The sequence below is a fragment of the Hyla sarda genome, chromosome 5 (genome assembly GCF_029499605.1).
Source record: "Hyla sarda isolate aHylSar1 chromosome 5, aHylSar1.hap1, whole genome shotgun sequence".
Taxonomy (NCBI): domain Eukaryota; kingdom Metazoa; phylum Chordata; class Amphibia; order Anura; family Hylidae; genus Hyla; species Hyla sarda.
The window spans coordinates 167,854,508-167,872,528 of record NC_079193.1 but is presented as its reverse complement, the minus strand read 5'-3'; the positions used below and the strand labels follow the sequence as shown (position 1 = coordinate 167,872,528).

Genomic DNA, 18,021 nt, shown 5'->3' with positions numbered 1-18,021 from the left:
AGCGCTGCTTACCATATGATATGTGGGTTCCTTGTTGTGTACAATGGAGGCGGCTGCTGTAGTATGAGCCAAGATTTCTCTCTTCTCCATTGGACAGAACAAGGAATTTGCATTGGCGGCGAGACCTATGACCACATGGTGAACAGCGGTAGAAACCGGGTCACCTGCACTATCTTAGTATCAAGTTAGTGCAGTTGACTCTGCTGTAAGATTGTCTTTAATAGTAGGTAGTATCCCCTTGCAGACATTAGCAGCAGCCCCCCGGCAGTCATTAGTAGCAGCCCCCTTTGTAGACAGCAGCCCCCCTTGTAGACTGCAGCCCCCCTTGTAGACATTAGTAGAAGCCCCCCTGTAGACCACAGCCCTCCTTTAGACAGTGGGCCCCATTTAAACAGCAGCAGCCCCCCCCCCTTTAGACAGCAGCAGCAGGGGCCCCCTGTCTAGACAGCAGCAGCAGAAGGGACCCCCGCTTGGACAGCAGCAGGTCCCCCCGTTTGGACAGCAGCAGCAACAGGGCCCCCCATTTTGGACAACAGCAGCAGTGCCCCCTGTTTAGACAGTAGCAGCAAGGCCCCCCCATTTAGACAGCAGCAGGCCCCCCTGTAAACATTAGTAGCAGCCCCCCTCCTTGCAGACAGCTCACCTGCAGCTGTCCTCTGTCAGGTGCTGCCGCTCCACTGCCCTGTTCTCCCGTCCGCATCATGGCGTCCTATGGAGGAACATGTGACATATACGTCACTCTGGTTCCTCCGTTTTTTTTTTGTTTTTTTTTAATCAACTGGTGTCAGAATGTAAAACAGATTTGTAAATTAGTCCACGATAGAGAAATGAAAACCGGCACTGCTGCAGCCAGGTAGCAATTAGACGAACACCTGTAGTAGACCACAAGGAACCTCACCTAATCCTGATATATGGGGTGCTGATGCAAATCCAAGCAATGAAATATGTAAAAGAGAAATAAAGACAATCGCACTCACCATTCAGTGAAAAGGATTTTCTTTACTGTAGTCCTTTAGGCATTAACAGCAATGTGACAGGTATAACACAGAGCGGAGGCAGAGGTGGTTACGCGACAGAACTGTTTTGCACTATAGAAGTGCTTCCACAAGCCGACACCACAGTCTAATGACTACAGTAAAGAAAATCCTTTTCACTGAATGGTGAGTGCGATTGTCTTTATTTCTCTTCTACATAGATTCATAAACTACTTCTACTAAAAAATCTTAATTCTTCCAGTACTTATCAGCTGTTGTATGCCACAGAGGAAGTTCTTTTCTTTTTTAATTTCCTTTCTGTCTGACCACAGTGTTCTGCTGACACCTCTGTCCATGTCAGGAACTGTCCAGAGCAGGAGCAAATCCTCATAGCAAACCTCCTGCTCTGGACAGTTCCTGACATTAAAGGGGTACTCCAGGTGGAAAACTTTATTTATTTATTTTTAAGTCAACTAATGCCAGAAAGTTAAACATATTTGTAAATTACCTCTATATTCAAAAATCTTAATCCTTCCAGTACTTATTAGCGGCTGTATACTACAGAGGAAATTCTTTTCTTTTTTTAATTTATTTTCTGTCATGACCACAGTGCTCTCTGCTGACACCTCTGTCCATATTGTTATTGTTATTTGTCAAGAGTGGTTTAGGTGCACCTCTTTTTACATCATTAATTTGAGTGGTGAAAACTGTGTACCTGCACCAAATGTATTACATGGTGCAGAGTGTTAATCATATTTCTTACTTTAGTACTCCATTTTGTATGATGATAGTTTTTGTGTATTTTTTAACCAGTGCGACAAAATGAGCAACTTTTTAATAGTCAAGTCAAGACTAGTGTAGATTTGCCCCTTAGTAAGGGCAGTTGCGCCAAACGATGCGACAAACTGAAAAGTCATACAACCAAAATTCCTGACTGCTGCATGATATCAACTGAAATCACAACTTTTTATTTTATTCATTTTTTTACTTCTAAAGCAAAAGTCACAATGCAAAGTTGCTCTAAACAGCATCCAATACAAAGTGTGTGGCAAATTTACCCCACAAAACAGGGTAAAACCAATGATAATTTCCCCCCAATGTTTGTATGTGTATAGACATATGTGCAATTGATCAACCCCAAAAAAGTCTATGAGGTGCATAGCATCACAATTTAGGCAATGTGAATGTGGCACTTTTTATTCTTTTGGCATAGTTATATTAATGTATGGGAAAAAATTCAAAGTCCTCAGTGTTATATGATGGATATCAATGCAAGAGTATAGTATAAAAAAGAGAAAATATTTATTTACTCTCCTATAAAATACAATCACCTAGATAAGCATATAATATATTTTACGCAGGGCCCTTGCGTGATAAAACAATGTAACAATATAACCATAAACATAAAAAATGTATATTCAAGGTGTCCACATGGAATATGTGGATATAGTATGTCCACCTAAAAGAGAAAATTGCACCTAAAAGGAAATTACACCTAAAAGGAAAACAGCTGGAGTAGTCCACCTAAGAATAAATGTCCCAAGTCTATGAAGCAAATTTTCTGAAACAAAGTTTCTCAATGGAAAGCAGGTTGTATGAAACAGAGTTTTCCAATGGCAATAACAGGTTGTGTCCGTAACAGGTAACAGATTAACAGGAGTTGTTATAATATCAAGTTGTCAGGAGTCGTTACAGTATTCAATCCTGTATTGATAACATTAAATTGGAGGAACCACACCAGTGACCACTATTCCACTCGCTGTATAGATGGAAAGAGAACCACAAGTCTATAGACAAGAACGATACAGTCTTGGCACTATGTGCCACTCACCACTCTACGTCGGAGTTGCAGATCTTGTAACGGAGCTCTAACCGGCAGTAGTTGGTTTGGAAACAGGCTCCCGGCGTCACATGGCACCACTGAGGAAGGGGTTTTGACTTTATTTCTAATACCCCGAAACGCGTTTGATGACACTTATTTGCTGCAGCTACTGATTTGAACATTGTTCACATTGTGCATTTTCATGCTGGTCGCTTTAATTGGAACGCCTAGAGTATATTACTATTCTTTCTAGCGACTCTATCAGAATATCGGCCAGAAAGAAAGTTACACCTTCCCACCAGTTCCAGCACTCCACTATTGAGGTCCGTTGCTATTGGAGACCGCCACTGCTTACCACAAGCCGCTTCCATCTGACAGAACGATCACTCCCCCATCGGACGGCACGTCCCGGTCAGCTGACCTGCAATCAGCTGACTGCAGTTTCCGGAAGCTCACCAGCGCACAGTCGTGAGGTACATCGGAGACGCCGGGAGCCGTGTGACGCCGGGAGCCGCGCGGCTGTTTGCAAACCAACTACTGCCGGTTAGAGCTCTGTTACAAGATCTGCAACTCCGACGTAGAGTGGTGAGTGGGACATAGTGCCAAGACTGTATCGTTCTTGTCTATAGACTTGTGGTTCTCTTTCCATCCATACAGCGAGTGGAATAGTGGTCACTGGTGTAGTTCCTCAAATTTAATGTTATCAATACAGGACTGAATACTGTAACAACTCCTGACAACTTGATATTAAAACAACTCCTGTTAATCTGTAACTTGCTACGGACATAACCTGTTATTGCCATCGGAAAACTCTGTTTCATACAACCTGCTATTTTCCATTGAGAAACTTTGTTTCAGAAAATTTGCTTCATAGACTTGGGACATTTATTCTTAGGTGGACTACTCCAGCTGTTTTCCTTTTAGGTGTAATTTCCTTTTAGGTGCAATTTTCTCTTTTAGGTGGACATACTATATCCACATATTCCGTGTGGACACCTTGAATATACATTTTTTATATTTTTATGTTTATGGTTATATTGTTACATTGTTTTATTACGCAAGGGCCCTTCGTAAAATATATTATATGCTTATCTAGGTGATTGTATTTTATAGGAGAGTAATAAATATTTTCTCTATTTTATACTATACTCTTGCATTGATATCCATCATATAACACTGAGGACTGTGAATTTTTTCCCATACATTTCTACAAATACTTTTTCCCTCTTGGGTGAGAGGGTCACAGTTAACCTCGTGTTGTGTGTTTGTGAGCTCCACTTCCCTATATTTATAGTTATATTAATACCATAAATGTGCCTTAATTGTCGTGTCCCACAGTTTTGGTGCATCGGAGGACAAAATTCTGGAGCAGCAACCTTAAATCTGGGCCAATGCTTTTAATTGTTTTTCTTTGTGGTTTCATTATTTAGAAAAGCTCCGCCATCTCCTCCTAAAAGTCAAGTAAGCTCAATAGTCAAGTAACAGCATTATAATGAAGATGGTCGATCTGTTTTTACTGGTAAGGAGAACCATTTAATAACAGACAAGGATTATATCATCCTATGCCAAAAATACAGCAAAACAACTAATATGACAACCTACAGAAAAATAACCACTAAAGGGCCATGTAAAATTATTTTTTTATTGAACATAGTTTAAAGCTATATCACAATAAAAGGAGATCCAAATCCCCACAAAGTGCAAAAAAAAAAAAGGGGGGGGGGGTTCTAGGGTGAAGATCAGTAAATAAGATTGGTACATCCAGGGGCGTAGCTATAGGGGTGCAGAGGTAGCAGTCGCACTGGGGCCCTGGCGCCTAAGGGGACCCCAAAGTACATCTGCCCCATAACAGACCAGTATTATAAATGGCACATGGGGCCCTGTTGCATATTTTGCATCAGGGCCCAGAAGCTACAAGTTACGCCTGAATACATCTGTATGCATCTTTTTTTGCACTTTGTGACTTTGTGTGGATTTGTATCTGCTTTACTTGAGATATATCTTTCTATTTTCCATAAAAAAATTATTTTACATAGGCTTTTATCATGCATTATACAAGATAATAGATTTTATATATTCTCATAAATCCTTAGTGGATAACGGAAAGTGAACACTGCAGTTCAGAAGTCAGAGCTCTGTCTGAAATCCCTGCAGGTACAAAAATGAATAACATAACATTCTAGCTACTTGCAGCTACCACTAGGTGGAGCTCATTGTCTTACTGTGTTATAATTACAGCACTGTGAAAAGGAATTTACTTCATTATCAATTTATTCTTTTTTCACATATTTGTCAAACTTAAATGCTTCAAGTTATGAAGCTACTATTGATATTAGACAGAGATAACTACACAAATTCAAAATACTGAGACAGATTTATCCTTGGATTGAACTTGATGAACATGTGTCTTTTTTCAACCGTAATAACTATGTACCGGTAATTATGTAAACTGAGATTTAAATATATATGCCAAACAGTCATTTAATTCTATCAGACTAGAGGGGTTAGGCTAGGTTCATTTTGCCCTTCGCATCCAACCCGTTAAGGGTCTGAACATCTAAAAAAAAAAAAAGCCAATCGGACCCTGAAATGGGTCGGATGCAAGCGGCTACTGCCGGGTCCCAAAGGCACCCATTAACTTGCATAGGGATCGCTGGTGACCCGGTAATTTTACAGGACTTTAGCTGAGAAAGAAATAGGGCTTGCACCATTTTTTTTCTCTGCTAAACTTGACAGAACTGCCGTCGCAGCTCCACCTAACGAAGCCCGAAGGCAGTGTAAACGAGGCCTTACAAAGTCATAGCTAAGACTCCTTGAAACCACAGTGATACACAAAGAAAAACATGGTGAATCCATGAATGTAGTGGCCATGCTACACTATTGCTCAGAGAAAAGCAAGCTATCTTTCTTAATATACACTGTCTATAACAGGGATATTCAATTCAAATTCAAAGAGGTCCAGTTTGAGAATTTCCTCAAACAAAGGAATAATAACACCCCCTATAGACAGTAGTAGACCCCTGTAGGTAGTAGCAGCTCCTCCTGTTAATAGTAGAGCCCCTGCCTTTATAGTAGCAGCCCCCCTGTAGGTCGTATCAGCACCCTGTAGATAGTAATGGCCCCCTCGTTAGTAGTAACAACCCCCCATAGATAGCAGTAACCTCCCTGAAAGTAGCATCAGCCCCCTGTAGATAGTAGTAGCCCCACTCGCAGGTAGAAACAACCCCCCATAGATAGTAGTTACCCCTCTGCAGGTAGTATCAGCTAGCGCTGGGCGGTATACCGGTTCCTACTGAATACCGACATTTTTTTCCAGCACGATATTAATTTTTCCCATACCGCAATATTGGTTGCCCCCCTCAAATTAATGAGGCTGGCTCCTTACATGACAGTGCGCTCAGCCTATCACCGGCCGAAGCGGGACATCGCTGCGGCCGGAGATAGGCTGACGGCTCTATGATGTTCCCATCCCCAGCATGAGGCCGTTACCAGAGCAACGGGGGAACATGGGAAGGAGAGTTAAAATTTATTTTGTTTATTTTTGCAGCCTGGGCACAAGGAATATGTAGTGCAGTACAGATTTCCAGCACCGGCGGCCCGCAACTCACAGGACGAAGAGAGCAGCGCTTGCAGGTGACATATGATTAGTTCCCCGATGTGGGGGACAGCGCAGCGCTGGGGGGGGAGGGGCAGCGTTGTTAGAGAAGCAGAACAGCGCCAGTCGGTCACATGATTGGGGGGAATACCGTTAAATACCGTGGAACCGCCATAACTTACAGAAATACCGTGATACACATTTTTGGTCATACTGCTCAGCTCTAGTATCAGCCCCTTGTAGATAGTAGTATCCCGCCCTCGGAGGTAGGAACAACCCCCCCATATATAGTATCTGTAGCCCGCTGATAGTAGTAACCCCCTGTAGGTAATGTGAGATATTGGTCGTTTTTTGTATGATACTTAACTTTTCAATAAAAAGAGATTTTAAAAGAAATGAAATCCTGAAGAAGAATGTCTTCCTGTCAGTTTATGACCTATAGCTCAAGCACAGTTAACTTATGCAACAGGACAGTGAACTAAATCAAACAAGCAAGTCTACCTCTGAATGCCTCAAAGGGCCAAGTCAAAGTCCTCACATGAATCCCATTAAGATGCTGCGCCAAGACCTTAAACATGCAGTTCATGCCAATCCCTGCATTTTTCAATGCAGCCAAATTAAAAAGAATTCAGCACAGGATGAACCAAAATTCCTCAACAGACTCATCGCAAAGGTGAAGATGTTATTAACAAGGTTAGGCTGCATTCACACCCCGTTTTTGCAATACAGTTCCTGTATCAGGTCTTTGATGAAAAACGGATTCCTCAAAACCGGACTAAACTGTATCAAAACGTGTGTACAAATTTTAACCCGTATACAGTTAAAAACCGTATACAGTTTGAAAAATTATGTCCGGTTGCATCAGTTTTTTAAGAAAAAAACCTATAAATTTTTAACTTTTCAGTCCATTAGTTTCACTTGTTTGGTGGAAATTCCAAGAAAAAGATCTGTGCAAAGTCAAAAACTGTATGGTCAAAACCGGATGGAACTGTTCGCACAGACAGTTCTGCACGGTTCCCATTGACTCTCATGTTTAAAAACAAAACGTACATGGTTTAATACGGTTTTTCACCTGGACCAAAAACCGTGGTAGGCTACGGTTTTGGGTACGGGCAAAAAAACAGACAAAACCGTACAAGACGCAAAACGGATGCATCGTTTAGCATACAGTTTTCAATGGAGAGTCAATGCATATGGTTTTCAAAACGGCTCCGTATGGTTTTCACATTGAAAACTTATACGGGAACTGTATTGCAAAAACGTGGTGTGAATGCACCCTTATACGGTTTGCGATGGGGGGGATTACTTTTTTTTATATACAATACAGTAACCCCCCGACCTACGATGGCCCCGACATATGATGAAATCGACATACGATGGCCTCTCAGAGGCCATCGCATGTCGATGTCAGCATCGACATACGATGCTTTTATATGTCGGGGCCATCGCATTAACTGCTATCCGACAGCGCAAAATGCTTAAGCTGCTGTCGGATAGCAGTGTAATGTGCCCCAGCAGGTTCACTTACCTATCCCCGCTGCTCCGTGTCCACTTCGCGATCCTCCGGTGTCTTGCGCATCTTCTCCAGGGTCCGGGCCTTGCTTTCCGGCGTCGTTATTACGTCACTACGCAAGCCGCGCCGGCGCAGCAGCGTAATAACGTCACCTGAAAGCGAGGCCCGGACCCTGCAGAAGATGCGCAAGACACTGGAGGATCGCGAAGAAGACACCGGAGCAGCGGGACAGCATCGGGAGCCCCTGGAACAGCAGCGGGAGCGGTGAGGACCTGGTCCGGAGCGGCGGGGACAGGTGAGTATAACTTCCTATACTTTACATTGCACGGATCCCTCAACATACGATGGATTCGACAAACGATGGGTCGTTTGGAACGAATTACCATCGTATGTTGAGGGACCACTGTACATGGAGGTAAAACAAGGCTAGATTTCAACACTTTTCTTTTCTGGCGTTTTTGGAAAAACTGCCAATGCAATTTTTGAGCCAAAGTCAGGAGCGGATCCATCAGAAGGAGAAGAATAACTCCTTCCTTTATATTTCCCATTCCTTTTAAAGGGGTACTCCGGTGCTTAGACACCTTATCCCCTATCCAAAGGATAGGGGATAAGATGCCTGATCGCGGGAGTCCCGCCGCTGGGGACCCCCGTGATCTTGCACGCGGCACCCCGTTTGTAATCAGTCCCCGGAGCGTGTTCGCTCCGGGACTGATTACTGGCGACTACAGGGCGGGCGGTGTGTGACGTCACGCCCCCGCCCCCATGAGATGTCACGCTCCGCCCCTTAATGCAAGCCTACGGGAGGGGGCGTGATAGCTGTCACGCCCCCTCCCGTAGGCTTGCATTGAGAAGCGAAGCTTGACATCACACGGGGGTGGGGGCGCGATGTCACACACCGCCCGCCCTGTAGTCGCCGGTAATCAGTCCCGGAGCGAACACGCTCTGGGGACTGAATACAAACGGGGTGCCACGTGCAAAATCACGGGGGTCCCCAGCAGCGGGACTCCCTCGATCAGGCATCTTATCCCCTATCCTTTGGATAGGGGATAAGATGTCTAAGCACCGGAGTACCCCTTTAAATACACTTCTGGCTTTGGCTCAAAAACGGCAAGAAAAAAAACCTGTGTGGAAATCTAGCCTAATTGTGAAAAAATAGCAAAATAGAAGAAATTGGGAAAAGAAAAAATACTTTTTCACAGCATTCTAGGTTAAATGTATAACAAACCAAATGCAGTAAGCCCCCTGTATTGGTGGCTGCAAGTAGCTGGAATGTTGTATTTTAAATTTCTATCTATGCAGCAGATTTGGAGCTGTAAAACAAACCAGATTTGTATCAGAAAAACAAATCACAAGATACATGAATGAATTGCTATCACTTAAAATAACTTTTGACATGTCAAGTTTCGATCAGTTGAGGCATCAATGCTGAGACCCCACCGATCCCTACATATAAATCGGGGGAAGCATATTGCAGTACACTTTACGCCCCACCTTTGATGCTAGCTCAGACTCATTGCAGGAGACCGACTCTATTATAGTCAATGGAGCCAGTTACCTGCACTGAGTCCTGAACTAGCGCCAAGCCAGGGAGTGAAGTGCTTAACCAATCACTTCACTCAGCTATATCTACAGATAGGTGGGGGTCTCAGCATTGAGACCCCTGACTGATCAAAACTTGTGACATGTATGGCAGTAATGCTTTGAGCAAATGATCAGTAATGAATTTTAAACCTTGATAGACAAGAAAACAGTATGAAATACAATGCTGTTCTAGTACCAGACTAGGCTTGCTTATACAGAGAGCAATTCTAATAACAGCTAAACTTGTATTAATCTACTGCTTAGTTCCTGAACATCCCTCACCAAATCCAATACTATTTTTTCACCAAAACATGAGTTGTTTGTCAGCCATTTATCTCTATTCCCTTATAAGTGTAACAGGCACAGACAGGTAAGAGCCAATAGCTTTCATCATGCTATATATAGGTGTAGAATTAGTATACAATGGGGTTTATTTACTAAGAGTGGAGTGTAGGTTCCTTTGTGGGTTTTGATTTCCGACTGGCATTTTCCCAAGGTATTTACTTAGGTTTCCCTACATTTTGCACTTTTCCCTACATTTTGCTTTTTTTACAACTGTTCTGATCTGTCGGGTTTTTCTCAGCTCAAATACACCACTTTTTCTGTGGAAACCTTAGTAAATATGTTGGGATTTTTCAAAACTGTCAGGACCACGCCCCTTTTGTCGGGGCCACGCCCACTTTATCCCGTGGCCACGCGCCCTTTTCGGGTTTTTGTCTTGTAAAATGGAGGGTTTTGGTTTTTTTGGTCGCAAATTGTGTCGCAAGGGACGTGCGACACAATTTGGGCGCAGAGCCCGACAAAAAAAGAGTCGGGATCACGTTAGTAAATAAACCCCAATATGTTATGTCAACCTATAAACATGTAGAACATTTACAACATTCCAATACAACACACGCCTGTATATAGTATAACTATTCTTGTTTATTTTCCTTACAGGTAACAGAAGAAATGGCTGAATTCAAATGTTTTTGAGGTCTTTATCCGAGATAAGAAGATTAAAAGATTATTTTTTTTAAACCCAATGGTCTATGAATGGAAAGTGATTGGTACATGTGCTCATATCATCTTTGATTCAGAGAAATTGGGAGAAATGTTTTGAGCAGTTACTGAATTCAAATGTCTTCAATGGTCCATAAAATACCAAGTACACAATAGCTATACTCAAATCTATCTAACATGAGCTTCACTACTAGATATCCATTCTTGGAAGCCATGTATTCACAAAGATTTTTAGCTAAATGCTTGTGCAATAACCGAAAATATTTTTTATAAAAATGTATCACCTTTTTAAGATCCTACATGTCAGTAAATGGAATATTCTGTAGACACTGAATCATTTTCACACCTGGTTTTCCACAATTGTCCATCATATAGTCTGCAGTATATTATACAGTTCTATATCTCTATTGAGTAGTTGTTATTCATTTACATTAAACTGGAAGATCCTTCAACAGGAATGTGACGTAAAGTTATACACAGTTACATATCCAGGATTTCCCCTATATACGACTGACTACATTTGCCATGACAATTATTAATAATAATAATAATAATAATATGCACCACAGTGCATCAAATGTCTAACAACTGTGTTAACATTAATGTGTGTGTATATAGATAGAGAGAGAGAGAGAGATCAGTCACTAAAATGTCTCAGACAAATAAGATGTGTTAAAATGGGATATAGCCATCACTATATAATACACATAGGTTTTAGTTTGCTCTTTGCTCTCTGCTGTCCTAGGATATAGCGACCTGAGTAGTATAACCTGTTTAAAACTTGGCAAAACAGATTAGGGAAGGGACATCTTTATGTCTAAGATCAGCTTTCATACGATTTAACCTGTGTGCACAATTATTAGGCTAGTTGGACCTTTTTGGGCTGAAGATTAAGTCAAAATCAACTCCTAAATCCGCCATCAGTATTTAAAATACATTTTCCTCAAGCAGTGGTGCAGGAAAAAGTCTGCATCTATCAAACAGACTATTGGGGACATTTATCATTGTTTGCTTTGGTAAGCAAGTTCTCAAGTCTTTGTTTTTCACTTTAGTTTTGCTTATGTACTACATATTTATCATACTATTACTGTGTGGCTAGCCAGCAAAGACATAAAGGGGTACTCAGGATTATTATTATTTTTTTTCCTATATGCCCGGGCTGCCATAATTAAAATAATAAACCTCAACTTACCTCCTGCCGCTCCTTCAGTACTGCTGAATCGCTCTCCCATCCTCTTCCTGCTTTTGGGACACAAAAATTACACTACCCCCAGCTAGTAGCTGCCCGCAGTGATGTCCCGCCTCAGCTGGTGACAGGCTTAGCAGCAGTGTGACGGGCTTATTACATCATACTGCTGCTCAGCTTATCACCAGATGAGGTGGGACATCCAGCCGCCAATTAGCTGGGCATAGTGTGACGTGTCAAGCCCTAAAAGCAGGAAGAAGATGACAGAGTAATTCTAGCACCTCCTGGAGAGCAGCAAGAGAGAAGTTAATGTTTATTGTTTTAATTGTGGCAGCCTAGGCAGAATGGAAAAATAAATTCACCCTTTAAAAATGAAAACATAATGACATGGCTCCCTTTATCACCTGACCTAAACCTTATTAAGAATGTGTGGGCCCTTCTTAAACTGCAGATTTACTGTGAAGGAAAACAGTACACCTCTCTCAAGAGTGTCGGGAAGGCAGCGCTTGCTGCTGCACAAAAAGTTGATCGTCAACAGACTAAGGCTTCTTTCACACTGCCGTTAGCACATGGCAGTGTGACGGCCGTTGGGGGAGCCCAGGGAAATAGCGGGAGAAAAATTACTGCTTGCGCCGTCTTTTTCTCATGCTAGTTCCACTACAAAATAACGGCGCCCGAAGGACCCCATTATAGTAAATGGGATCCATCGGGACCAGTTATTTCCCATAAAAATAAAAAAGGAACCTAATGGCCGTTTAAGGACGGGGCACAACGGAGGTAAAAACAGCCTAAAAAACTGACAGACTCCATAAATTTAAGGCATATAACTCTTATGGAAAAATCTTATTGATCACTGATATGTACACACATTGATATTCTCCTAAGAAAACACTTTACTTTCTTAAATAAACAGGATTAAGGTTTAATATTTTGGATTGACAAAGAGCACTGTAGTTGTTCAATAAAAAAAAATGAATCTTTAAAAATTAGTGTATGAGTAGAACACAGAAGTACTGCAATTTGTGGAATATATTGTCTATTCTTTTGTAAAAATAAAGCTTTGCTACTGTAATGTATGTGACCGTGTGTGTTTTAATTTATATAGCAATTGATGGTAATGGTTTACTTCATCTGGAATATCAATGTGATTATACATTTTGGTAAACAGACATAATACATTTTTTTTGCTTATGACAGGTTGAATAATCAACATATTTCATGAAATAAGATCAGGCTGGCTCCTGAGGTCACAATATTTTGTATATTTACCGTGCAGTCTGGTGAACCATTCTTACTGAAACCTAAGCTATAGTTCTGTGGGCCTATTCATCTAAAGTCACAGTAAATTTCTTTACAGTACTTAAAGGGGTTATCTAGGATTAGACACAGCAGCTTTCTCCCTAGCACAGCACCACGCATGACGTCAGGTTGTGTGTGGTATTATAACTCAGCTCCTGTTACTTCAATGGAACTTAGCTACAATACCACACAACCTGAGGCGGTGGTGCTGTTTCTGGACAACAGCTATGCTTTTTAATCCTAGATAACTCCTATATTATTTTTTGGCACTCTAAGCAGGGTTGAAAAGATGCTTTAGAGAAGTGGTGTAGTTCCACAACATCTTATATTCATTTCCAACAATCATTGGCAGCATTTTAACACTCCACACACCTGAAACTACAGTAATTTGACATTAGGGTAGTTTTTCTTTTCCATTTTTTTTTTTATTAATAGCAGTATGTGAACAGTAGTGCAATACCCATACAATAGGATAAGTGCATGTAAACAAGATATTAAAATACTATATAAACTAACAAAGATTTTAAATATTATGTATCCACAATTTACATTTGGTGTACACATGGGAATAAGACAAAAGTTTTTTTGCATCTCCAGATTAATAATTAAGAGAACATTTCCAAAAGAAAGGAAAAAAAAACACAAATATTTTGCGCTTTTATGAGCCTTCAGATCAAATGTATGTCAAAGCGGCAGTATGATGTTCTTATAATGGCCTAATATTTTATTTGGCCAGTAACCATGCAGGTAACATCATGCGTGTACTATTGTGAGAAGCCATAGCGGATGCTGTATGCTACCAGTGTTGCTTTCAGATATTCCAGTTTTACGACAAAACTATTTCCATACTTTCACAATGCCATCTCGAGATGCAGTAACTATAAAACCTTGTGTTGTCTGGAAGGTGGCAATGTCTGTAATAATGTCATGGTGTCCGGCTGGCAATGACTCAGGTCCTCTTCGTGGAGCATCTTCACTGGGCCCAAGTGTATGTTTACTTTGAATTTCCTAACAAAAAATAAATAGTAATAATTAATATACTGGTATTGGGCAGGGATGAGGTGGAGATGAGCTGTAACCATCACCTTTTGTGAATGGTGGATTCTGTGTTATCTGATTCCAGCTTAAGTTGCCTTTGATTGTAAAGCTGCCTCTGATGATGAGATGACTACTGAAAACTGGTGTCTACGGAGCAGGAAGTGTTGTCTATTATGTGGCCCGCTTGTGAGTGTAAAAACCCTCCATTTTTGGACTTTAAAACATTTATAAAAAAAAAATGTTTAAAGGGGTACTCTGCTGGAAAACTTTTTTTTTAAATCAACTGGTACCAGAAAGTTAAATAGATTTGTAGATTACTTCTATTTAAATTACTTTTATTTAAAAATCTTAATCCTTCCAGTACTTATCAGCTGCTATATGCTCCACAGGAAGTTCTTTTCTTTTTGAATTTCCTTTCTGTCTGACCACAGTGCTCTCTGCTGAAACCTCTGTCTGTGTCAGGAACTGTCCAGAGCAGGGGAAAATCCCCATAACAAACTTATCCTGCTCTGGATAGTTCCCTACATGGACAGAGGTGTCAGCAGAGAGTATTGTGGACAGACAGAAAGGAAATTCAAAAATAAAATAACTTCCTGTGAAGCAAATATCTGCTAAGTACTGGAAGGATTAAGATTTTTAAATAGAAATAATTTACAAATCTGTTTAACTTTCTGGCACCAGTTAATTAAAAAAAAAAAAAAAAGTTTTCCAGTGGAGTACCACTTTAACAACAGAAAAAAAAAAACATTAAGCAAATTAAGTAATATGGTAGTTTTAAAGTGTACCTGTAAAAAAAATAAATAAAAAATCATCGATAAGTGTTCAGACTGACTGATGGGAAAAGGGAGTTGGGATAGACGCGGCACTCTCATGAGCCTCTCTCTGCTCTGTCTATGAGACCTGGACAGCCCCATAGACTTACATTGTATGTCCCTCTAGGTTACATGACACAGAACAGGGAGAGAACGTGCTAAGTCCAGCTTGTTTTTGTAATTGGTCATGGTCTAAACCCTCAGACCCCATCTGACCAAAAAAAAAAAAAACACAAACATTTAATATGTTGTAACACATATTAAAAGACAGTGCCAATTCAAGTGCTCTTTGAGCTAAAACTAGTAAAGTACCAGTGGAAAATTATTCTGAAACATTAAAAAGATGGCCTACTACTGCATGGAATAGCACTGTCTGGATATTGTACATGTTATTTAGCTATTTATGGATAAAGTAGGCATCTGTTTTTCATAACTATAGAGTTTTTAACACACAGTGCAAAAAAGAAGCAATCCAGCTATATAGAGTTCTACAATTTTTGGATAGATGTCTTGACTGTTTTACCAAGCAAATCTGCAGTTATTACGTTACAAGCGCTATTTTTAATGAGGAAGTAGCAGTTTAACATGTATATTACTAATTTGTTCTACAGGGTGGGCCATTTATATGGATACACCTTAATAAAATGGGAATGGTTGGTGATATTAACTTCCTGTTTGTGGCACATTAGTATATGTGAGGGGGGAAACTTTTCAAGATGGGTGGTGACCATGGCGGCCATTTTGAAGTCAGCCATTTTGAATCCAATATGAAGAGGGTCATGTGACACATCAAACTTATTGGGAATTTCACAAGAAAAACAATGATGTGCTTGGTCTTAACGTAACTTTATTCTTTCATGAGTTATTTACAAGTTTCTGACCACTTATAAAATGTGTTCAATGTGCTGCCCATTGTGTTGGATTGTCAATGCAACCCTCTTCTCCCACTCTTCACACACTGATAGCAACACCACAGGAGAAATGCTAGCACAGGCTTCCAGTATTCGTAGTTTCAGGTGCTGCACATCTTGTATCTTCACAGCATAGACAATTGCCTTCAGATGACCCCAAAGATAAAAGTCTAAGGGGGTCAGATCGGGAGACCTTGGGGGTCACTCAACTTGCCCACGACGACCAATCCACTTTCCAGGAAACTGTTCATCTAAGAATGCTCGGACCTGACACCCATAATGTGGTGGTGCACCATCTTGCTGGAAAAACTCAGGGAACGTACCAGCTTTAGTGCATAAAGAGGGAAACACATAATCATGTAGCAATTTCGCATATCCAGTGGCCTTGAGGTTTCCATTGATGAAGAATGGCCCCACTATCTTTGTACCCCATTTACCACACCATACCATCAATTTTTGTGTTCCAACAGTCTACGAGGGATCTATCCAATGTGGGTTAGTGTCAGACCAATAGCGGTGGTTTTGTTTGCTAACTTCACCATTCACATAAAAGTTTGCCTCATCACTGAACAAAATCTTCTGCGTAAACTGAGGGTCCTGTTCCAACTTTTGTTTTGCCCATTCTGCAGCACCTGAAACTACGGATACTGGAAGCCTGTGCTAGCATTTCTCCTGCGGTGTTACTATCAGTGTGTGAGGAGTGGGAGAAGAGGGTTGCATTGACAATCCAACACGATGGGCAGCACATTGAACACATTTTATAAGTGGTCAGAAACTTGTAAATAACTCATGAAAGAATAAAGTTACGTTAAAACCAATCACATCATTGTTTTTCTTGTGAAATTCCCAATAAGTTTGATGTGTCACATGACCCTCTTCCTATTGAAAAAACAAAAGTTGTATTCAAAATGGCCGACTTCAAAATGTCCGTCATGGTCACCACCCATCTTGAAAAGTTTCCCCCCTCATATAATAATGTGCCACAAACAGGAAGTTAATATCACCAACCATTCCCATTTTATTAAGGTGTATCCACATAATAAATGGCCCACCCTGTATTATCCATTGATTAAATATCTGTTACATGATCATGTAATCATATGTAAAATGTTATCATAACAATGAATTTTGAAAAGAAATTCTGTATTACCTGAACAACTTCTGTGCCTTCAATTATCTTACTGAAATAAGACACGGGAGGCAGATTGTTGGTGCTTCCTGCAATTATGTAGGATCTCTTTGGACAGGCCAGGTTCCAAAATCTGAAACCAAAATTGCAAACAAATCATAGATCTGAAATACTGTCAGTAAACTCCACATTTACATTTACTCAATCTACAGTAAGTATTATACAATATGTTAAAACAGCCTTTGTCTACAGTGCCAGTATAGAGGCAGAAAAAGCAGCTATTTCTATGGTTACATTATAATCTCTCATTAAGAGGAAGGTCACACATCAATACGGTTTTACAGGTGAACAGGAGATCTAACCTAGAAAAGACATGCAAAAAAAAAATACAAAATAAAATAAGAAACATATCACAAATAAGAAATAACATACCTTATTTTCATGTCAGACCCTGCAGTCAATAATATAGGGTTGCCATCAGCTGGACTGCAGTAAATTCCGTGAACACTGTGCGGTGAAGGCTGTTTAGAAAGGTGACAAAAAAACAAGATACAGGATTACTTTTTAGAAAAAATAAATAAATAAATGGAACAACCCATGCACAAATCAAATTGAATATAACTTTGTATAAATAAGCAAAATAATCATATTTTATTTTTTTTCTGTATCCTGCAGTATTTTATTATTTTATTCCCATCACAGTTAGAGTATATCATAAGGATTTGTGAATAGTGGTGGCCTGAATGTTGGGAGCACCAGCAATCCTGGGATTTAATAGGCGACAGCATTGAACATCACTAAGAACTGCAGAACAGATTAATTCAGAGACAGAGATCCACTTAGGTCAATCTTTTTATCCTGTAAAAATCCTGTGATCAAAGCCGAACATTTCACTTTGGCACCAGGCTCAATTTTCTTCTACTGGGTCATTACCAACCAGAACATTGTGATGCCTGGGCCTCACCAGTGATCAGTCCATTCCAAAGAATAAAAATTAACTATTCAACTGAGAACTATAATATATACACACAATAGCTTAATAAAATCATTAAACCAGAGAATGTTGGAAGAAAAGAAAGGCCTATATAGCATAGGTCACTTTAGTCAGAAGTGCCTCCTTACAAACTGGGGAGGGGATGGGGGTGTCAAGGTCTGTTGA

At 40.5% G+C, this 18,021-nt stretch overlaps 2 protein-coding genes across 2 annotated transcripts in view; one reads left to right on the top strand and one right to left on the bottom strand.

The window, feature by feature from the left end:
- Nucleotides 1–11,705, top strand: part of LOC130273600 (collagen alpha-6(VI) chain-like) — a 199,983-nt gene extending 188,278 nt beyond the window's left edge. The window contains exons 37-38 of the mRNA XM_056520674.1: nt 4,227–4,315; nt 10,425–11,705. Of these exons, the coding sequence (XP_056376649.1) occupies nt 4,227–4,278 (52 nt within the window). The 3' untranslated portion in view covers nt 4,279–4,315; nt 10,425–11,705. The remainder of the gene's footprint in view (nt 1–4,226; nt 4,316–10,424) is intronic.
- A 1,659-nt stretch (nt 11,706–13,364) lies between these two features.
- The window catches only part of PIK3R4 (phosphoinositide-3-kinase regulatory subunit 4), a 64,750-nt gene continuing 60,093 nt past the window's right edge, over nt 13,365–18,021 (bottom strand). The window contains exons 18-20 of the mRNA XM_056520673.1: nt 17,295–17,383; nt 16,884–16,995; nt 13,365–13,980 (exon numbers count right to left, since the gene is read on the bottom strand). Coding sequence (XP_056376648.1) covers nt 13,810–13,980; nt 16,884–16,995; nt 17,295–17,383 — 372 coding nt within the window. The 3' untranslated portion in view covers nt 13,365–13,809. The remainder of the gene's footprint in view (nt 13,981–16,883; nt 16,996–17,294; nt 17,384–18,021) is intronic.